The 20,480-nt window shown below is 43.0% G+C and overlaps 1 protein-coding gene across 1 annotated transcript; it reads left to right on the forward strand.

The window, feature by feature from the left end:
• Positions 1-181: 181 nt before the first annotated feature.
• On the forward strand, positions 182-1,810 carry LOC135704725 (uncharacterized). The gene has a single exon (XM_065226208.1). The coding sequence runs from the start codon at positions 182-184 to the stop codon at positions 1,808-1,810; it is 1,629 nt and encodes a 542-aa protein (XP_065082280.1).
• Positions 1,811-20,480: the final 18,670 nt, after the last annotated feature.

Below are 20,480 nucleotides of genomic sequence, written 5' to 3' on the forward strand. Positions count from 1 at the left end.
CGGTATCTTGCGTACTCTGCGTAAGTGGCAGATGGGTGGGCGCATGTTCAACGCACTGAACAGTTTCCTCACTGACAGATCTTTCCGGGTGAACGTGGAAGAACATTTATCGGATGAAATGCCATTGGAGAACGGAGTCCCCCAAGGATCAGTGTTGTCTGTCACGTTATTCCTTATAGCGATGCAGCCGATTTTCAGAGTGGTGCCGCATACTGTTGCCGTGCTTCTCTATGCGGACGATATTTTGCTGGTGGTACGGAGGAGTAAGGAGCGTCCTCTGTATAGAGATCTACAGGCTGCAGTGAAAGCTGTCGACAAATGGGCGAAAAGCGTCGGCTTCGCAATTTCCGCGACAAAATCAAAAAATTTCTACGGCAGTCCCAACGCCCGTCGAGAACCCAGCAACGATATATTCATCGACCGTACAGCTGTACCGAGGACGAATCAACTGAAAGTTGTTGGCGTCAACCTTGACCGGTCGCTGTCCTTCAAACACCATTGCAAGGTAGTCAAAAACACGTGCGACTCTAGACTGCGGATCTTGAAGATGATCGGGGCTAAACTTCCGCGAGGGCAACGCGATTCTCTGTTGGGTATCGGATCAGCAATCGTCACGTCGCGACTTATCTACGGTATCGGGCTCGTCAGTAGAGCGAAGGATTCGGTGGTGCAGACTCTTGCACCCATCTACAACCGGATGGTCCGGTTCGCCTCAGGGGCGTACGTCACCAGTCCGATTCCAGCGATTATGGCTGAAGCAGGCACTTTGCCATTCGATTTAATGATTATACAAGCCATAATTCGTGCTGCAATTCGTTTGATGGAGAAGGATTCCAGGAATATCGATCTTCCAGTTGTGGAACGAGCGTCCGATCGCCTGGCGATGATTGATGTAGAGCTTCCAAACATCGCTGTACGAACACGTCTAGCCAACCGAGAGTGGTATGAACCCAAGCCGCATATTGTTTGGGATGTGAAACGGAAGGTGAAAGCTGGGGACCCTCCGAATACAGTGCGTCCCATCGTGCAGGAGTTGCTGGCTAACCGGTTTAGCCGTGCTTTGGCTATTTATACGGATGGTTCTAAATGCGAGAACATAGTTGGAGCAGGTGTATTTAGTAGCAGCATTCAGCAAGCAATAGGTCTTCCGTCACAAAGTAGCGTTTTTTCGGCGGAGGCCTTTGCAATCAAGTCGGCCGTCATCGCTGCAAGAGCATCAACCGAATGTGTTATAATTCTGTCTGATTCGGCCAGCTGTCTTTCGGCCATAGAGAGTGGTAGATCGCAGCATCCGTGGATCCACCTTTGTTGGATCCCTGGTCATGCCGGAATTCGCGGTAACGAAGAAGCAGACCGTCTAGCCAGTGAAGCACGAAACAGTCCACCAATCAACGTTGCCGTACCAAGAATTGATTCCATCAAGAACATGAACCAAGTCTTTCGTCAGCTATGGGAAGCACGTTGGGCACAATTGACAGATGTGAAGCTGAAGGAGGTCAAAAGGGAAACGAAGAAGTGGATCGATCAGTACAGCTCTGCCGATCAACGCATACTCACTCGTCTGCGCATTGGTCATACTAGGGTTACGCATGAATTTTTGCTGAAGAAAACAGCTCCGCCAGCATGTGAATGCTGTGGGACCGTTGTTGACGTTCGTCACATTATTCTGCACTGCAGAAAATTTGAAGCGGCCAGGACGAAATACGGAATCGATTCCACAAGCCTTTTTACGGCGTTACGCAACGACGATGATTATGAGAAGCGGTTGCTGAAGTTTCTGCATGAAACCAAACTTTATCGGAAGCTTTGAAGGGCGAAGATAGAATGGAAAGGAAAATGAATGTTGGAAGCAAATGAGTTCATGAAGAAGATGCTGAATGGAAATCGAAGAAGATAAAGTGAAAAAGGATGAAGATGAAGCAAAAAACGAAAGTACTACAGAAGACATGAATGATTATGAAGATGCAGAAGAATGAAGATAAATATGAAGCGCAAGGAAGGAACGGAGAAATCGAAAAATAATGTGGAAAAGATATATGGAAGATCATGAAGAATGAAGATGGTGAATATATATATAGAAGAAGTAAAGAAGAAATTTATGGAGAAGAAGTGTAAACCATGAGATGAGCATGCAGACGATGAACCAGGAAACGAGCAAACGATAAGAAAACTAAGTGAATTTTGAATTGTATCGTAAACACCAACACTCACCCTCACATCACTCTGAACACACCCACACACTGTTTACACAAAAATCAATTGAACTGACATGAATGCATCCGCAGGATGTAAAATGTCAATAATAAACAACAACAACAACAACAACAACAACAACAAAAAGCCTTGAACTGATCAAGTTTTGAAAAGTGATTCCCAGTGAAATAATACCATCAAACTGTGACCCTTCTTACAAATAAAAATTAATTCAATTGCAAAAAATTTCTCACACGATGTTGCGTGTTGAGCTTTGGCCCTAGTCAGAAACTGGACACTTTCCTGGGGGTACCCGGAACATGCCCGGATGTGGTAAATGTGGTCCTAGGTATTTTTGACTTAAAATGTACTCGTTTTTTAATTTCTATGAGAAGTGTCATATCACCGGTTTTTGACCAAGTAGAAACTGGCCACTTCCTTGAGGGTTCCTGAAACATGCCCGGAATTGGGAAGGTGGTCTTGGACACTTTATTTGACTGTTGTTGTTGTTGTTTATTGAAAAATTCAACTGACAATTACTGTCTAAATGAATAAAACTTAAACTAAATAGTTACGGTCAACGGTACGGAAAAGGCCAAGTACCCAAGTAACCAAAAGTTCCGCATTCAACGATTAAAATCACTTTCAAGTTCCGTAAAGTTCAAATAAAGTTCCGACCGAACCTTCAAGTTCCATAAAGTTCAAATAAAGTTCCGACAGAACTTTCAAGTTCCATAAAGTTCAAATAAAGTTCCAACCGAACCATCAAGTTCCATAAAGTTCAAATAAAGTTCCGACCGAACTTTCAAGTTCCATAAAGTTCACATATAGTTCCAACAGAACTTTCAAGTTCCATAAAGTTCAAATAAAGTTCCGACAGAAGTTCCATAAAGTTCAAATAAAGTTCCGACAGAACTTTCAAGTTTCATAAAGTTCAAATAAAGTTCCAACCAAACCTTCCAGTTCCATAAAGTTCAAATAAAGTTCCGACAGAACTTTCAAGTTCCATAAAGTTCAAATAAAGTTCCGACAGAACTTTCAAGTTCCATAAAGTTCAAATAAAGTTCCGACCGAACCTTCAAGTTCCATAAAGTTCAAACAAAGTTCCGACAGAACTTTCAAGCCACATGAAGCAATCCGCACAAGTCTTTATTAGTAACAAATTTTAATGTACGTAAATATTAAATGATCAGTGGCCCGAATAAATCATAATGCTTATATTTATGCAGTGCATCAACATTCTGTTAAAACATAAAAAAAATTAAAAAGTAATTTCCTGGATTCGAACCCGTGTATTCGGCATGCGATCTACTAACGCTAACCACTGCGCCACAAATGTGTTGGAATACCATGCGGGCAAATACCAATTTCAAATTCATCAAGGTATTGTGTTTCGTATGCAAGTCAGTCAGCTGGCACTGAAAACTCCAACAGTAGGCGGGACAACAGCTCGCTTTAATATATTTCAGATGACGCAGCGGTTCGTGCTGGGGCTCTCACGCAGAAGGACTGGGTTTAATTCTTCAAACAGCTCCAAAACTACTAATGCTGATAAATCAATACACATAAATACTTGCCTTTAGAAATAACTTTCATAAAAGTGCGAACTAAACATAGAATTGGTGTAGAGGGCAAAAACCTTTTTTAATTTATTTTCTAAAAGTTCCGTTCAAGTTCCGCCAGAAGCTGCTTAGAATTCTCTTCAATTATGATACCGGAACTTTCAAGTTCTTATAACTACTTAAAAATGAGGCTGCTTAGAATTCTAAAGACCATCACTAACTAAGCTGCTTAGGCCACAAATTGCCTTTTATCAGAACTTTTGGTTACTTGGGTAGCCGATGACGAAACACGTCAGCTGATACATTGAAGTCGAACATATAAAAAAAGTTGTTGAATTGCCGGCTGATTGCTCGAATTGGCTCGTGTTGTGTATAATTCCGGCTCCGTGGTTCCAAAAACAGAAAGTCGCGTTGACGAAGAGACCTCTCAGGGGCATACATATTTAGTTGTGACAGCAGTGTTGGGCAGTCAATGTCACCTGTAAGCAGCTTTCCAGCGAACATAGCTTGAGCGACCGTCCGTCTCACCTCTAATGGCTCGATTCCCAGGAGACGGCAACGCTCCTCGTACGGTGGCAAGTTCGTAGGAAATAATGTTAAATTTTTCTATGCTTAGACTCATCAAATTTCTTGAGCACCAGTCAGCAAAAATACCTAACATATTCTGGAGATCCCAGCAGTCCGAGAGGCTTTTAATAATTTTGTAGATTTTCGTATCGTCTGCATAGAAAACGCGGCATCCTGATGGTATCAGCAAGGCGACATCGTTTAAAAAGATCGAAAATAGTAGCGGTCCTAGGTTACTGCCTTGCGGGACTCCCGAGTTGTTTGAGAAAACATCCGATTCCGACGCGCCAATCTTGACATGTACATAGCGATTCACCAAGTAAGATCTGAACCAATCCACAGCAGTTGACGAGATGCCAAGTATCTCCAGCTTGGCCAGCAATATGTTATGGTCCACCGTGTCAAATGCAGCTTTTAGATCCATATACGCCGTATCGACTTGCCATCCTGAATCCATGCATCGCAGACAGTTAGAAGTGAACTGTCATTGATCTTGTTTATGAAATCTAATGTGATTTGATGTGTCACATGATGGGTTTTGGATCAAATCAGAAACTGACCAGGAGGTACCCGGAACCTACCCGGATAGGGCCAAAATGGTCCTGGACACTATATTTGACTACCACTGATCTTAAATTTTAATTCTAATGTGATTTAATGTGCACCCTGATGGGTTTGTAACCTCCAGAACCGGTTGATCGAATTCAATAGTATTCAATGGTACCACAGTACCTTTAATTTGGCGCTAGTTGTGTCCCATTCGGTGCAGCGGTTGCTGAGAAACATGGGCATATTTATATTCCAAGCATAATATATACCCTTCTTTATAAGAAAACAATAGAAAAAATATCCTGCAGAACATTAACATTTTCCTCTAATAATCCAGATGTTTCCTGCCTCATCCTTCCCTTGTAATCCATGCACAGTTGTGAGGATGGTGCCGGCAGCATCAGAAGCACTGTCAGCGCAATTGAGTTGGAACTTTGCTAGTTTGCTGTGATATGAAGACAAAAAAGGATTTCAAAACTTCGCCAGGATGTCGATACCAACTTTCGACAAGCTAGTGAAAAAAGTTCTCTATAGATCTACACACACTTAGAAATTATCGCCGACTTCGGTAATTTTTACCGAAATCTGAACAGCTGAACTGTTCGGTAAAATTTATGCAATTCAATTCAATTGCTTTTCAGCTACTTTGAAACTAAAGCTCCACTAAAATGACAAGATTTGATCATTTAAGCAAGGTTGAACATGTTTTGAAATTATTTTCAAGTTCAATAGCCTTTAAAATGAAGGTCAAAGTTTTACCGAACGTTCAGCTGTTCTGATTTCGGTAAAATTTACCGAACACGAAAACAAAATCTTAGTGTGCATGGTTCCTTGAGTTCTGAAAATTTCAGTTAAGATCTCAATTCTGCATAATTTTCTGAAGACCTTCGGATGTCCCTGAAGTTTCTGTTCTTTGGTAAAATATCTTTGAAGTTCAGTAAATTTTCCTGAAGATCTGCAAATTTCTCGGTAGTTCTTCAGATTTCTTAGAAGTCCTGTGTGTTCTTTAGAAGTTCTGCAAATTTCTCTAAAATTTACAAAGTTCCTGAATCCATGCAGATTTAAGATCCTTATTACAATTATCTCTGATGTTCACTAAATGTCACTATATCTACGAACTTCTCGAAAGTTATATAGTTTTTTTTGTAGATTATCATGATTCAATTAATATCTGCAAATATCTCTGATCATCTACTCAATTCCCTTAAGTATGAAAAAATATCTAGAAATTTTTGAGCTTCCTGGAAATTTGAGGATGTTCTCTGAAGATCAACTATTTTTTCTGAAGTTGCGCAAATATCTATAAAGATCAGCGAACTTCCCAGAAGTTCTGTAAATTTCACTTAAAATCCAAAAACCTCAATAAAATTCTGCAAATTTTACGTAGATCTTCTCAAAGTTCTGTACATTTCTTTGTAGATTCTTGGACTTCCATAAAGTTCTCTGAAATTCTTTGAAATTCCTTAAAGCTCTACAAATTATCTGAAAATATTCGAATTTCTCTGAAGTTGAATAAATACTTCTAAAGATCGGCGAACTTTTCAGAAGTTCTATGAGATTTGCTGAAGTTTTGCATTTTTTTTCTAAAAATGTATGAACTTCCTGAAGTTCTACAGACTTCTGTTAAGGTCTACGGACTCTTCAGATCTATCTATTTCCAACTTCTATGGAGTTCTGCAAAATCTTGGACTTTCGTACCTCGCTGAGATTTGTTTTTGAAATTGAAGTACTTTTTTGAAAAAAACTGAATCACTGAATGTCTGTGAAGATCTGCACAATTCCTTGCAGTTCTACAGATTTCTCTAAATATCTACTCTCCTGAAGTTCTGCAAATACCTTCAAAGTTCTGTAAAGTTATGTGAAGCTCCGTAGTTTTATCATAGAGGTAACTCTAAGACCAGAAGGTCCCGAAGAAACGTGCTCAACTTTTTAGCTCAGCTCTGGTACTATCTTCGGTTCCAAGCTAATCGATGCACCCCTCAAAACATAGGAAAATCCAAATTTCTTAGCTAATCAAAACAAACCTAGTGTAGTACTAGAATTTTGACTAGAATGGAGCACGTTAATCGATTTGCTTGGGACCAATAGGCTAGTCAAGTAGTGAGCCAATTTTAAATCGTTAGTTGCCATCGGTTGGTTTAATTCTCATGATCTACAAATTACCTTGAGGCTCAATACATTTCTCAGTAGATCTGCAAACTTGCCTGTAGTTTAGTAAATTCCTCTCTAGGCTCTCGGACTACCCTGAACATCTAAAAATGTCCCTGCAGATCTTCTAAATTACCTAAAGTTCTCAAAATTTATCTGCAAATAGTTGAGCTTCCTTGAAGTTTTAAATGTTTCTCGCATCTTCCCTGAAGTTCTGCAAATTTTACTGAAGATCCATTAAAATTTCTGACATTCTAAAAATGCATCAGAAAATTTACACTCTTTCTTGAAGATCTAAAAATTTATGTGAAGGTCTATGACCATTCTTGTTATTTTTCCAAAGTTCTGTAGCTTTGTTCTGAAAATCTACGAACTTTTCTGATGTTCAATAATTTTGCAATAGATTTCAAAATTTCTGTGAAATTCTTTACATTTCACTGTAGATTCTTGGGCTTTTCTGAAGGTCTGCGAAGTTCCCTGAATATTTACCAAATTGAAGTTTTGAATATTTCTTTGAACATTTTTCTGAAGATGTACGATCTCTCCTGTGAATTTTACTGAATTTATGGAGGCGAACCAGCCCAAGGCTGAAAGCCTCCTTAATAAAGCTAAATAATAATAATTTTACTGAATTTCTGCAGATTTCATTTAATTTCTTTAAAATTTTCTGAACTTTTGTAGTTCTGTTCTCAAGATCTACGAACTAACCTGAAGCTCAACAAATTTCCCAGTAGATCTTCAAATCTCTATGAAGCTCTAACAAATTCTTAGTAGGCTCTCAGACCTGCTGTCTGGCATGCGTATTCTTATATAATACACGCAAACCAAAAATCTATTACAATAAATGTTAGTTCCGTTTCCTATCATCCTCTGTTCATGAACATCGCAACGAATGTTAGGAATTGACCATGCAAGCGATGTAATGGTTTTTTGTCTTTTTTTATTTCGTGTTAGCGTGGATATTTCGACTATACCGGTAAGATTGTAGAACGACGCACGTTGTAGAACATTGTAGAACAACGCACACACTTGCCTCGAATGCCTCTATTACAATGAATGTTAGTTCCGTAATGGTTTTTTGTCTTTTTCATTTCGTGTTCTATCTACGCTTTCGACTATACCAGTAAGCTTGTAGAACGACGCACATTGTAGAACATTGTAGAACGACGCACACACTTGTCTCGAATCTCTCCTGCAGAAAAAGCATACGAAGTCGAGCATTTTTATTTCGTGTTGCATCTACGCTTTCGACTATACCAGTAAGCTTGTAGAACGGCGCACATTGTAGAACATTGTAGAACGACGCACACACTTATCTCGAATCTCTCCAGCAGAAAAAGCATACGAAGTCGAGCATGCGAGAAAATGAGCGCTTCATATTTGCTTTTAGGCTATCCATATTCAGTAGCATAGAGAGAGCAGTGGAGAAAGCACAGGTCTGATAGTCGTAACGTCCGAGGTTCGAGTCCAGGCGGCAACCTTTTTTCTATTTTTTTTGACATAATTAATTTCACACACTAATACACTCCACATTTTTCGGTCTCCAATTTTCTTACATCGGACCGCAGCTAGGTATATCGCATCCTCGGTTCATGCGGTCTCCACTTACATCCTCTGATGATGAATCCCACATAATTGTAAGCGAATCTTACATCCACCGGTTGGGTGTACATACTTCGTATTGTATAAAAACTGTTTTGTTGACGGCCAAACACATTGGAAAACTTTCATAGCTAATCAAAACAAACATAATGTAGTACTAAAGTTTCGACTAGAATGGGGTACATTAATCGATTTGCTTGGAACCAATTGGCTAGTCAAGTAGTGAGCCAATTTAAAATCGTTAGTTTCCACTGGTTGCTATATTACGTTCGACAAATCAAACGTCAAATCTAATCATCATGTCGAAAAAGTGTGAACGCATTCGAACATTGCATCCGACAAAATTATCGAGCAGTCCGCTCGAATCAGACTAACCAATCAAATAGTCTAATAGCGAATTCGTTTATTATTCAGTTCCAACTTGGATCGGGTATCAAGATTGGGTCTGCTTGTTTTCTGACAAACGTCAGTTTGCTCGTTTGTTTTTAAAACCTAGCTCAGGTTGCGGTTCACACTGACAAAAAGTTCGGTTTCGCACTGGGTTGGAACTGGTGTTAACCCCGATAATAAACGAATTCGCTATAAGGCCGTTGGCAATGCTGAGTTTCAAAATTGTTTTAAACTACTTGACAGTTCTATAATTTGAAACTGTCAAAAATAAAACCGCAACACGATCAGCGCAACACACAGTTCTAAAAGATGTTTGTAATCATCAAGTTCCATAAACTTTACTGTTCTCTATGAAGTTCTCCGTTTTTTGTTTGTGAAGCTCTTCGAAACGCCTTTAAATACATCCAAAGAAATTTGAAACAGAGTTCCATTCGTGTTTCAAACTCGCTCAGAAATAAAACAGAATAGTCGAGCAGTTGCAAATCTGGTGCAAAATAGTGCTCGAATAATGAAACTGCAACTCAGCATTGCGAGAGGAGCGTTTCTGTTCTAGTTTCAAATTGAAACAGTCCTTATAAGGCCGTTCGCAATGCTGAGTTTCAAAATTGTTTTAAACTACTTGACAGTTCTATAATTTGAAACTGTCAAAAATAAAAACGCAACACGATCAGCGCAACACACAGTTCTAAAAGATGTTTGTAATCATCAAGTTCCATAAACTTTACTGTTCTCTATGAAGTTCTCCGTTTTTTGTTTGTGAAGCTCTTCGAAACATCTTTAAATGCATCCAAAGAAATTTTAAACAGAGTTCCATTCGTGTTTCAAACTCGCTCAGAAATAAAACAGAATAGTCGAGCAGTTGCAAATCTGGTGCAAAATAGTGCTCGAATAATGAAACTGCAACTCAGCATTGCGAGAGGTGCGTTTCTGTTCTAGTTTCAAATTGAAACAGTCCTTATAAAATACAACAGCATTGCGAACGGCCTAAAATACAACAGCATTGCGAACGGCCCGCATCACGGGAGAGATAAAAGTCGAAAACAGATGCAACTCTGTTGAATGTTCTCTGCAGTCCGCAAATCGCACCGTACGCTCCATAATTTGTGCGACGTAGAGGCAGTCTTAGCATAAGGTTATTACGAAGCGGTCGGGGTTGAACATTCAGGTCAATTTGCCTCAGGATAGCCGCACAATCTGTCCTTCCTTGTAGGATATCGGCCACGGTTAAGGCTCTGCTTGTGTCTCTTCTAGTCCGGAGAAGTTCTAGGTCGCTAAGTTGACAACGGCTTTCGTAACTTGGTAATCGAAACGGATCATTCCAAGGCAATCTACGCAACGCAAAACGAAGAAAGCGACGTTGAACAGATTCAATTCTCTCGGCACCGTTGTTGTAGTTTGGGTTCCAAACCGCTGAACAATACTCAAGCGTCGATCGAACAATCGAACAATAGAGAGATTTTAGACAGTAGATATCGGTGAAGTTTTTAGCTATCCTAAAAATGAACCCTAAAGTTCTTGACGCCTTATCAACAACATATGCAATGTGTTGCTTGAATGAAAGCTGTGAATCCAAGATCACACCCAAGTCTTTCAACTGATTCACGCGTTCGATTGTCGAGCCAAGCAGGTCATAGCTAAATATTATCGGTTGTTGTTTTCGTGAGAACGTAATAGCGGAGCATTTGGCTGGGTTCACTACCATTCTGTTTAACCTGCACCAACTAGCGAATACATTCAGTTGACAGTCAGCAATGGAGCAGATTCGTAGGAAGATTTTGAGGTCATCTGCATATGATAACCGAGGAGCTTCGATGACCAGATGCACGTCGTTGAAGTACTGTATAAAAATTAACGGTCCCATGTGGCTTCCCTGAGGTATACCTGATGTGGCGAAGAAGCTAGCTGATCTGCAATCTCCTATGGCAACCTTTAGTTGCCGACCGGTAAGATATGATCGAAACCAACTCAGAAGATTACCACATACACCGAGCCTGCCGAGTTTAGCAATCGCAATAGCATGGTTCAACTTGTCGAATGCTGCGGATAGGTCTGAATAAATAACGTCTGTTTGAACCCGATCCGACATGCTTTCGGTTATATACGATGTGAGACACAGCAGATTGGTAGTTGTAGAGCGGACGACAGTAAACCCATGTTGATCAGCACTCAAATACTGCTTGCAATGGGACAGCAACGGTTCCATAATCACTAGCTCGAATAGCTTCAAAATGGCACTTAACGATGTAATTCCTCGATAGTTATCCACAGCTCGTTTCCTTCCTTTTTTGTGGACGGGAAACATGTGCGCAAATTTCCAGCAGGATGGAAAAATGCCACCTGAGAGAGACATTCGGAACAGGCGAAGAAGCGGAATTAACAAGCTAGCAATATGTCTTTTCAAAAATACAGATGGAACTCCATCAGGTCCAGGATTGAAGGATGACTTGAGCAGAGTCGCGGCCTTAGAAATCATTTCTGCATTAACATCAATTGCACCCAGCGTTTGATCGTTTACTGGAACGTTCCTGGCAGCCAGGTTAATATGGTCGTCAGTTAGTGTCTCATTAGTGAATACACTGGCAAACTTTTCGGAAAAAAGGTGGCATATATCCTGAACAGTGGCAGCAACTTCTCCGTTGAATTCCATAGACGATGGGAGGCCGGATTCCCTGCGTTGCTCGTTCACGTAGTTCCAAAAGGATTTCGGGTGTAGCTTAAGTTTGCACTGGATGCCTCGTTGGAAACTTGAAAAGCATTCACGACTGACTCGCTGGTACATTTGATTCAGCCTCACATAATGTAGTTTCAGAGGAAGCGTGCGATACTTCGTAAATCTTCTCAATGCTGCTCTCTTGATTGACTTCAACCTACGTAGCTCTCTCGTCTGCCAGGGAGGGTGAGACACTTTGTGGTGAGTTCTTTTCGGGACGCGTCTGTCAATGACATATGCCAAGACATGTGAAAAGGTTTGCGCTGCAGCCTCAACGTCATCTGGATCAAGGATGTTCTCCCATACCATGCTAGACAATACATCTATGATGCTACGGTGGTCAGCTTTACGGAAGTCATAAGAAACCGTAGCAGTATAGTCGCCGAAATCACGCACGAGTTTGTCCTCAACAGTGACAATTAGAAGGGGGTGATGTGGAACTAGCTTAGTTAGTGCACAAGGAGCCGAGGAAATTGATGGAGCCCTGTCCTGTGCGCTCACGAAGCAGAGGTCCAAACTACGACCATTTTCATTAACTACATGGTTAATTTGAGAAAGCGTCGCTGCGCTGTAGTTGTCGAGAAGGCTAATAGCTCCTGCGTGAAATGTAGAGCTATCAGGATCTGGATACAGGAATCCGCTATGAGATGGACTCCACGAAACGCCTGGCAGATTGAAGTTACCAAAAATGAATATCTCATCAACTGGAGTGGAACTTTCGACAACTGTGAAAACTGACCGACAGTGAGTATCGATGAGTTCATTGTCGTGGACTCGATCAGGAGGAATGTACAGAGCACATAGAAATAGCTTGCGATCACCCAGATTGATGACTGTCCAAACCTGCTCCACATAGTTCCATGAATCGTTCTCGATGGCCTTTGCCTCCAACCCGCTACGGACAGCTACAAGGACACCTCCACCAGTAGATTTACGGCTGTTGTTAGGATTCCGATCGCAACGAAAGACCTCGTAGTCAGGACCGAAGACTTGACTGGAAAGTGTTCGATAATCGAGCCACGTTTCGCACAGGACAATAATATCGTAGCAACGATCCGATACAGCTAGGCGGTACTCTTCACCATCAGAATTCATTCCACCGGTGTTTTGGTAGAAGATCACGACGTCCTGCTTGCGGCAAGGAATCGAAAGACTGCTCTCCCTGGAAATACATCACAGATACATCAGACAATAACTGACCATCATCAAGTCTCATTGGATACTCGCCATAGTCAGTGGGTTGGAAGACCCCCTCTCCGCATCCGACAGCAGGTCCGGAACGACTATGATGAACGAAGGCTGCTGATGGCAGGACTGAGACGGAGGGCGGTCGGCTGAGCTGATAGTAGCTTCGAACAGTTGCTGGGATATGCCAAAATGATTTTCCGGCAATCATTCGACCAATCCTCTTATCTTGGTTCCATCGAGAAGTTGGCTGAAATGGCAGACAAGATCACTGGCGCCTCCAATGGCCATTCCTATGCAACTGCTGCCATGGTGCATAACGAGCCAACAAAAGTGTTGAAAGGATGAACAGATCGAACTTCTAACTGCGGAAATCCCACTCCGGTGGAACGAACGTCATCCAAGTACACTTTGCTTGAAGCCGATTTTCTTGGATCTTTAGTTCGATTATCCGTCAATCATTGACCGCTGAAGTAAACATTACGAGTTTCAGCTTCGTTTAGACGTTTGTTGGCCATGGTTGCGGCATGGAAATTTGTGTATCAAGTGCGTGGTGCTTATGATGGATTTCTCGGTGTATTTTTAAAATCTAGATAGAGCTGGAATTAGGCCGTAACAGCTTTTGTAAACAATGATTTTTTCGGTGATTTCTAGAAAGTTAAGGCTCGCCAACGCAAATTAACAACACCATCGGGTAGAGGAAGATTTCCCCTACCCGACGGTTATGATGGTTTGCGTAGCCTTGAGCCAAGGTTGCAAATACTAATTTGAGCTAAAACAATGTTTTTTTTTAAATTATGAAATTATTAGATGCCATGATCATTTTTTGAATTGGTAGGATACAAGAAGAGGTTGCACTCACTCACTCACTCAGCGATTAGCAAATCGCTGATTGTGACTCATCCAGTATTTTACGATCGTTTATGGCCGCCACAATCTGGCTGAGTTTCTGGTAGGGAGCATAAGATTTGAAGTTTGGGTTGTGTCGTTTGACGTGTAAACGATCAAATTTGAACGTTAACACGTCAAACGACACAACCCAAACGTCAAATCTTATGCTCCCTACCAGAAACTCAGCCAGATTGTGGCGGCCATAAGCGCTCGTAAAATGCTGGATAGAAAGCAAAATTTACAGGTTTTATGTTTCAAACGCATACTTTGCAACCTCTTCTTGTAAGTTACAAGTACCATCTTTTGGTTTTATTATTCAGAAAACATTATTTTAGCTGAAATGAGTATTTGCAACCTTGCTTGAGTTCCTAGAAATGGACGGTAGAAGTCATTGTTTACAAAAGCTGTTACGCCCTAATTCCAGCTCTATCTAGAAATTATGGTTATTGAATTACGCTTATGGATTGGTGAAAATGTTAGAAGGAAAGGGCATCCTTTTTACAGCGGCTCCAACGACTCGTCATATTCGGATGTTTGGAATTTTGGGATTGATAAATCGTGATGATGGAAACGCATGGCAGGAGCTTAAACTAATGTCGACAACAACGCCATCACCATCACCGACGGTGGCTTCATGAACCAACGGGCGTGCCAGAGGATTGGTAAATCCGACGCCTGAAGGTTCCCAACCCTGAACGGGGTCGTTCGTTTTCGCAAAATCGGAGTGGTTCTCGTTCGTCATCACGATCCGGAATGTGCTGGTACCATCGAAAATATGGAAACGATGCTCAGCGGTGCCGAGAACCGTGTTCATGGAGTTCCAAACACTAAAACCCTCCCTACCATCATCGGCGGTGGTGGCTGGAGTGTCTGAAAGTCGCCGAATGGTAATATTTGGCAGGACGAACAATTCACGCTTTCTAATTGATCATTGGGTCAGACGTCACAATATTTTTTCCGCTTCCAGGAGAGATCGATCGAACGATACCGTTATGCAATATCTACACGCAGCTAACGGAAGTCGAATTCGTACATTTGGAACAGGGATTGAGACGAAGGTTCACCTGGAATTTCCTCGTTGCTGAAGTAACGATGCCAATAATCGGGCTGAATTTTCGGCCCACTTTGGAATACTCGAGGATTATAAAAACCAAAAATTGATAGATGGAAAGACAGGCTTAATGTCTTCTGGCGGTATGATGACTGCTGCTCTGCATAGTCACTATACTCACTATATTCATAGTCTGGCGGATAGAACCTCGGGAACCAATTGAGCTGTCGAACAGCAGAACCAATCGAGCAAATCACGACCAACAACAGAAAAGAGCACATCAGCTATTACGAACAAAACTTCGGAAACCCTTTTCTCGTGACTCAAGGCAAACTAACACCATCTTTGGGTTGGGAAAAGTTTACCCTATCCGATGATACAGGTAGTTTGCGTTCGATTGGTAAGGAAAGATTAATCAACGTTTTGTTTATAAAATTTGATAGTACCTTTTCAATTGTTGGTCTAGAATATATTGAATTGGTTCCGCTTTTTGATAGATCGAACTTCTATCCGCCAGGCTATAAGTATAGCGACTATATGTAGCACTTGTTGGTGCCGCTCATCCATTCAACGATTTACTCATGAAGTACCGAGAAATCACGCTGCCTTCGACGCTTCGTTCTGTCACACAGTCTGACGTAACCCTTCACATCAAGGGGTAGTCACTCAGCACATTGTGCCGAAATTAGATTCGGCACAGCTTGGGCACATCCATCGGCACAATCTCGAAGGAATTTGATTGTTGTAAATAGAATGGGAGCACTGCTGATCACTGAAGTTGTTCAAAACATTACGTGCTGTTTGGCTGTATATTCAGAAACATCCTCTAATTCAATATACCAGAGGAACTCAGACCAGCAGTTCACTTCTCGGTTCACTTATAGATTCAAATCCGAAATGCCGCTAGACTGATTTATCCTTGTGATTTCAAACCAAAACATTTAAGATGTCAGAAATACCGAAATGGATATTTTAAAAACAGTCGCAGCTTGCTCTATGACCGGCACAATCGCCACACTTGCGGCACACTGAAAAAAAAAAAAGATTGCTATGCGGAGTGAACTACCGCTTGCATCACATAATTACTCGTGGACCATCCGTGGCGTCTAAAGTTCGACGAATGCATCCGGACAAAGTTAATGCAGCATAGGAAGATTTTCGCCTGATGTGTGACCTTGGAATCTGCAGACCATCGAGTAGCAGTTGGGCAAGCCCCTTGCATTGTGTGCTTAAAACAAAACGGACAATGGCGCTTCGTCGGTGACTACCGTCACTTAAATCATATCACTACACCTGACCGTTATCCGGTTCCACACATCCACGATCTGCTGCCTTTGTTTCATGGTAAGTCAGATCTGGAGCTTCAAATTGGCATTGCCCTGCAGCGGCAACACTAGTCAATTTGGTGTTCGCATTGGCTCGTCAACAAAAGAAGAGAAAGAACTCGAGCTGTCACTAAGCAGAATAATTAACTCTCGCATGTGATTGTTTTCGATTAAAAACTTAAATAAATATTCAAAGTAGTTAAACAAATTTATCCTTCTCTATTCCGCGTTAGATCACTACAGCACAAGAAATAAAAATATCTCCAAATGACAAAATTGTTAGCAGAATGCAACGGTAACCCCTACATTCGACCAGTTTACCGAACCCCTAGTGTCGACTATCCTAGCCGACACCACTGGTATGCTTAACGTCTCAAGATTATGACAAGTGTTTTGACAGATGTGACTAACCTAACATTATAGTATTTTACAAAGTATTAAACGTTTTTCATGTGTACAACACGTTCGAGTTTTTATTCGTTTTGGTCCTCGGTTTTCCGGTAGTTTATTCCGTATTCTGACGCAATTCCACTGTGTACCTGTCCGCTTCGTCCAACAGGTTATGGGCCCAGAGGAAGTTGCGCGAAAAACAGTGTAAACGGTTCACGAAAGTAATCGGTCGTTCGGAAGCTTGCGTGCGTGTTTTCGTGTTGACATCATCGGCAGCAGAGTGACGATGGAAGCGCTGAATAATTTTGTCCGGTTGAACAACCACAACTGGCAAACATGGAAGTTCCGTATGGAGATGCTCCTTACGAGGGAGGATCTGTGGTACGTCATCGTTTCTCCGAAGCCGGAAGACCCTGAGCAGTGGGTGAAGGACGATAAGAAAGCCCGAGCGACGATGGGACTGTGTGTCGAGGAGAACCAATACGGACTAATTAAAACAGCAGCTACTGCCAGCGATTTTTGGAACAGCCTGAAGCAGTACCACGAGAAGGTAACGGTGACGTCGAGAGTATCCCTGTTGAAGCGGTTGTGTAGCCTAAATCTGTTCGAAGGAGGTGATCTGGAGATCCATCTGTTTGAAGTGGAGGATCTATTCGACAGATTGACACAAGCTGGACAGGAGTTAAGCGATTCACTTAAAGTTGCAATGATATTGCGCAGTCTGCCAGACTCTTATTCTGGACTCGTTACTGCACTTGAGAGTAGACCGGATGCAGATTTAACAGTTGTGCTCGTCAAGTCAAAGCTGCTGGATGAATTCGAGCGTCGAAAGGAACGTCTAGTACCCGGTTCCAGCGGAAGATCTGGAGAAGCGAAAGCGCTGAAAAGTTTCAGCAAGCGGAATGTCTCCGTTTCAGAACGTGCATGTTTCTTTTGCAAACAGAAAGGGCATTTACGCAAGGATTGCCCAGTGCTGTCAGAGCATCAGAAGCATAAAGGCGATAAGAAGAAGAAGAACGATTCACCGGCTGCGAAGCAAGTCGTGGCAAAGGACAAGAGCGCTGTTTTGTTCCTGATGGATGGGATTCGGCGGAACAGCTGGATCATCGATAGCGGAGCAAGCGTTCATATGTCGAACGAGAAGCGATTTTTCGAATCGATCGATGAGACGGACGTTCAAGAAGTGTTTTTAGCTGATGGATCGTCTGTTAAATCGGCTGGATGTGGCACTTTGAAGGTGTGTACCGTCAATGGTTCTGGCGGAGTGGTCGATGTAACCCTGGAGAAAGCGTTGTATGTTCCGTCACTGAACAGTGGGCTGCTGTCTGTGACAATGTTGACGTCGAAGGGATTTCTGGTGATCTTCAGGAAGAATGATTGTAACATCACGGATGAAGCCGGCAAGGTGGTAGCTAAAGGAGACCGCTGTGGCAACCTGTACCAGCTAAGGATAGCCGAAGAAGCACTGAAGGTCGAGAGTAAGCAACACAACGAGTTCTGCCAGCATCAGTGGCACCGTAAATTTGGCCACCGAGATCCGACGATTGTGAACAAGCTGTGTAAGGAAAAACTCGTCGAAGGTGTACTGGTGAAGGATTGCGGGATTCGACTGGCATGTGAGACCTGCATGGAAGGAAAGTTATCACGTACTCCGATTCCACGAACGGCTGAGCGGAAGTCAACGCAAGTCCTGGATTTGGTGCACACGGACCTTTGTGGACCAATGAGGACGCCCACAGCGAGTGGGAGCAGGTATCTAATGACGGTGATCGACGACTATAGTCGATATACTGTTGTTTACCTGCTGTGCAAGAAGTCGGAAGCTGCTGATCGGATGGTTGAGTATGTCAGGTATGTGGAAACCCTGTTTAACCGTAAGCCCAGGATAGTGCGATCGGACGGTGGCGGCGAGTATGTGAACGAGCGACTGCAGAATTTCTTCCAAATTGAGGGGATTAAGTGCCAATATACGACAGCCTACACGCCGCAGCAGAATGGTGTCGCCGAAAGACGAAATCGCTACTTGCAAGAGATGGCGACAACGATGCTGCTGGATGCGAAGCTCGAGAAGAAGTTCTGGGGAGAAGCAGTCGTGACAGCGGCGTACCTCCAGAATCGATTGCCGTCACGGTCAGTTGAAGTTACTCCGTTTGAGAAGTGGTACGGTAGGAAGCCGAACCTGGGACATTTGCGTGTGTATGGGTGCAAGGCCCGTTTTCGATAGCAAGGCCCGGAAGCTAACCTTCATAGGATACTCGGAACAACATAAAGCGTATCGTTTTGTTGACCTGGTGACGGAGAAAGTGACGATTAGTAGGGACGCTAAGTTTTTGGAGCTAGATGAGGTTCAATGTCAAGAGGAGGTGGCTGTACTCCCGGCCCCAGAAGAAAGTGACACGGAATTGATTATATGTGAAGAGTCGGCAAGTGGCAAGCAGCCACCGGCAGAAGAGCCAGTGGTTGAACCTGTGAATGAAAAAGAACAATTGGATGATCCTGAATTGGATGATATTGACCGTAGTGAATACGAACAATATTTTGACTTGAATTCGTCTTCGTCTTCGTTGGAGGATCCGCTAGCAGTGAAAGAAGAGCCGCAAGACGGTGAAGAATCGGAAAGTGTACCTACTGGAATGTCATTCCGTAGGAATCGGAGAAAGTTGCCAGATCGTTTTTCCGATTACGTTGTGGGAGTAGCGGCGCAGTCAGTTAAGGAGCCGGTTACCTACATTGAGGCAGTGAAGAGTGTTGACGGTGATGCTTGGCGAAAAGCAATGGGCGATGAACTTCAGTCGCATTTACGGAACGGCACGTGGGAGCTGGTGGACCCTCCGGCTGGGAAGCGTGTCATTGGAAGCCGATGGGTCTACAAGATCAAGCAGGATGAAACGGGAGCAGTTGTTCGATTCAAGGCACGGCTGGTGGCGCAAGGATACGCGCAGCGATACGGAGTTGATTTCGACGAAGTGTTCGCTCCGGTCACCAAGTATGCTACGTTGCGGACATTCTTGGTGCTGGCTGGCAAGGAGCGATTATTGCTAAAGCATCTAGACGTCAAGACCGCCTATCTCTACGGTAGTATTGACGAGGAGGTGTACATGCGCCAGCCACCCGGTTGTGAAGTTCGCGGACAGAAGCAGAAGGTTTGTCGATTGAAGCGCAGCATATATGGCTTAAAGCAATCGGCGAGGTGTTGGAACCGGAAGGTGTCGGACGTCCTGCTGAAGGTTGGATTCGTGGCGTGCAGTGCTGATCCGTGTATGTACGTGGCTGTCAGGAACGGCAAGAAGGTATACCTAATCGTGTATGTGGATGATCTGCTATTTGGATGTGCTTCTGAGAAGGAGATAGCCAATGTGTACGAAGAGCTTCGCAAAGAATTTGAGATGTGTTGGCTGGGCGATGCAAAGTATTTTCTCGGCTTGGAACTACAGAAGGACGACGACGGATTCTACAACATGAGCGTGAAGGCATACATCGAGAAATTGATCGTGAAACTAGGACTGCAAGATGCGAAGGTGGCGAAGACGCCGATGGATCAAGGCTACGTGAAGGACAGGACGACGAGTGAAAACCTGAAGGACGCATCGATGTACCGAAGCCTGGTTGGTGCAGTGATGTATGTGGCAGTCACAGCGCGTCCCGACATTGCATCGGCTGCTTCCATATTGGGCAGAAAGTTCAGTGCTCCGACGGAAATCGACTGGACAGCGGCAAAGCGTGTCGTACGTTATCTCAAGGCAACCAAAACCTGGAAGTTGAAGTTGGGAGGCGTAGGCGGAGAGCTGCTGGAGGCGTATTCGGACTCTGACTGGGCTGGTGACCCAGATACACGCAAGTCTACTACCGGTTTTGTAGTATTCTATGCAGGAGGAGCTGTGTCGTGGGCTAGCAGAAGACAGGATTGCGTGAGTCTT

The sequence above is a fragment of the Ochlerotatus camptorhynchus genome, unplaced genomic scaffold (assembly GCF_037179485.1).
Source record: "Ochlerotatus camptorhynchus isolate MF236.1 unplaced genomic scaffold, CSIRO-AGI_Acam_v1.1 ptg000246l, whole genome shotgun sequence".
Lineage (NCBI taxonomy): Eukaryota > Metazoa > Arthropoda > Insecta > Diptera > Culicidae > Ochlerotatus > Ochlerotatus camptorhynchus.

Excerpts from the sequence above, each read along its gene's own strand:
- LOC135704725 (XM_065226208.1), top strand. The coding sequence starts at position 182 with ATGCAGCCGATTTTCAGAGTGGTGCCGCATACTGTTGCCGTGCTTCTC.